General features: G+C 41.8%; 1 protein-coding gene across 2 annotated transcripts in view; it reads right to left on the bottom strand.

The window, feature by feature from the left end:
- Positions 1-651: 651 nt before the first annotated feature.
- Positions 652-2,349, bottom strand: part of atn1 (atrophin 1) — a 22,853-nt gene continuing 21,155 nt past the window's right edge. For both annotated transcript variants that reach the window (XM_081696681.1, XM_035530782.2), the window contains exon 10: positions 652-1,456. In XM_081696681.1, coding sequence (XP_081552807.1) covers positions 1,423-1,456 — 34 coding nt within the window. In that variant the 3' untranslated portion in view covers positions 652-1,422. The remainder of the gene's footprint in view (positions 1,457-2,349) is intronic.

The following is a 2,349-nucleotide window of genomic DNA, read 5'->3' on the forward strand; positions in this document are numbered from 1 at the left end:
ACCTGTAAAAAATGTGATTGGTAATGTCCCCACTTTTCATCATATCCTTGCTTTGGTCGTTTTAACAATAAAGTTTATTGTGAGTTTCATGTCCTGGAATGTGACTAAAAGTTCAAAATGTCCTGACTATGCTGTGAAATTTCAGAGCTCTTAAAGAAACTAGTTGGAGAAGATCTCAATGGATGGGGTTAATCTGTGCATTTTTTTAATGCAAAACTGTTTTAATTTTATTTCTAGACCCCTCAGAAAGCCATGTACCCAATTTGTAGGCTTTCTTTCTCATGTCCTTAATTGCCACAAAAACAAGTATGTGTGTGTGTGTGTGTGTGTGTGTGTGTGTATAGTGGAGTATGGAATAAAGATGGGTTTAAAAACATTTGGACATGATTTTTTTTTTTAAACAAAGGAAGCTAGTTACCACTCTGAATGCACTTCATATGGACAGACAGGTCTAAGTTTAGATCATGGACAGAAACGTCCACTAGGAGTTATACACTACACAACTGTGTATTATTCACACTGTAAAAAGTGTTAATGAACAATATTAAAATCATTGTTCATATACTCTGACACAAAATTAAGGTGAATTATGAAATAATTTTAGGATTTAAAGTTTACAAATGATTAAATAATTTTTATAGACAAAAGCCCTTTTAGGAAAAATTTTGTTTTATTTCCAGATTTTTCAGCTTTTGAATCTTGCATTTTTTTTTCACAAGTAAAATTCAAAATAAAAAAAAACAAACAACGAAAAAATACCACAAAGAAATAAAAAAAATGATACCATGAAAATGTAAAAAAATAACACAAAGTAATATGTTTATATAATTACATAATTATTAACAGACAACATTGATATTAATTATAACAATACTACAAAGGAAGGAGATATGAGAGTGGAGTGTTGATTACATGCACTCTCAACCCCACTCTCTCAGACTGCCGAGGGCCGTACTAGAAAACAAGAAGACTTTAGCCCTCTGGGCGTGTTCAGATCTAGCTACATGCAAAGACATAAAAGAGACACTTCTGCCTTAAACATTCTTTCTGGTGTGATGTACTGTACATAGATGTCTCCACAACCCAAGCCCCACCCAGGTCATCAACGACCATCTCAAACCCCACCCAGCTCCAAATCCCGCCAATCTTGACAGCCATTGGCCAGTCTAACAGCCATCGACCAGTCATATTCTCTCAGAAGGTGATGAAGGTCACCTTGCTGGCCAATAAAAGTCCTTTTTTAAACATGTCTCCCGGTCGTGTCTCCAGCTGGTGGCTGTGGTGTGGTGTGGTGTGTTAGGCTTGGGGTTAGTTGTGTGGTGTGTGCTCAGGAGGGCCACACCTTCAAGGTTTTACTCTCACTCGTATATCTGCACATCCCCATGTTTTCACCCTCTGTGGTTTGATGTTTCGGTTCCTCAATCAAAGAGTTTTATCGCTCTCCTTCTTCAAGTGGCTGAAAAATCACAGGTCACAAAGGTCAAATGGTGTTATTGAGAGTAATGTAGGTGGGTCTACTGACTACACATCTGTATGTGTGTGTGTGTGAGAGCTGACCTGTAGAACTCGTCCTGTGTGAGTGAGTGGTGGTGGTGTGTGTGTGTGTGTGTGTGTGTGTGTGTGTGTGTGTGTGTGTGTGTGTGTTTATGTGTGTGAGCTCACCTGTAGAACTTGTCCTGTGTGAGTGAGTGGTGGTAGTGGTGGTGGTGATGTGTGTGTGTGTGTGTGTGTGTGTGTGTGTGTGTGTGTGTTTATGTGTGTGAGCTCACCTGTAGAACTTGTCCTGTGTGAGTGAGTGGTGGTAGTGGTGGTGGTGATGTGTGTGTGTGTGTGTGTGTGTGTGTGTGTGTGTGTGTGTGTGTGTGTGTGTGTGTGTGTGTGTGTGTGTGTGTATGTGAGCTCACTTGTAGAACTCGTCCTGTGTGACTGAGTGGTGGTAGTGGTGGTGGTGATGTGTGTGTGTGTGTGTGTGTGTGTGTGTGTGTGTGTGTGTGTGTGTGTGTGTGTGTGTGTGTGTGTGTGTATGTGAGCTCACCTGTAGAACCCGTCCTGTGTGAGTGAGTGGTGGTAGTGGTGGTGGTGTGTGTGTGTGTGTGTGTGTGTGTGTGTGTGTGTGTGTGTGTGTGTGTGTGTATGTGAGCTCACCTGTAGAACTCGTCCTGTGTGAGTGAGTGGCGGTAGTGGTGTGTGTGTGTGTGTGTGTGTGTATGTGAGCTCACCTGTAGAACTTGTCCTGTGTGAGTGAGTGGCGGTAGTGGTGGTGGTGTGTGTGTGTGTGTGTGTGTGTGTGTGTGTGTGTGTGTGTGTGTGTGTGTGTGTGTGTGTGTGTGTGTGTGTGTATGTGAGCTC

This window comes from Electrophorus electricus, chromosome 14, assembly GCF_041902795.1.
Source record: "Electrophorus electricus isolate QZ-2024a chromosome 14, ASM4190279v1, whole genome shotgun sequence".
NCBI classification, from domain to species: Eukaryota; Metazoa; Chordata; class Actinopteri; order Gymnotiformes; family Gymnotidae; genus Electrophorus; species Electrophorus electricus.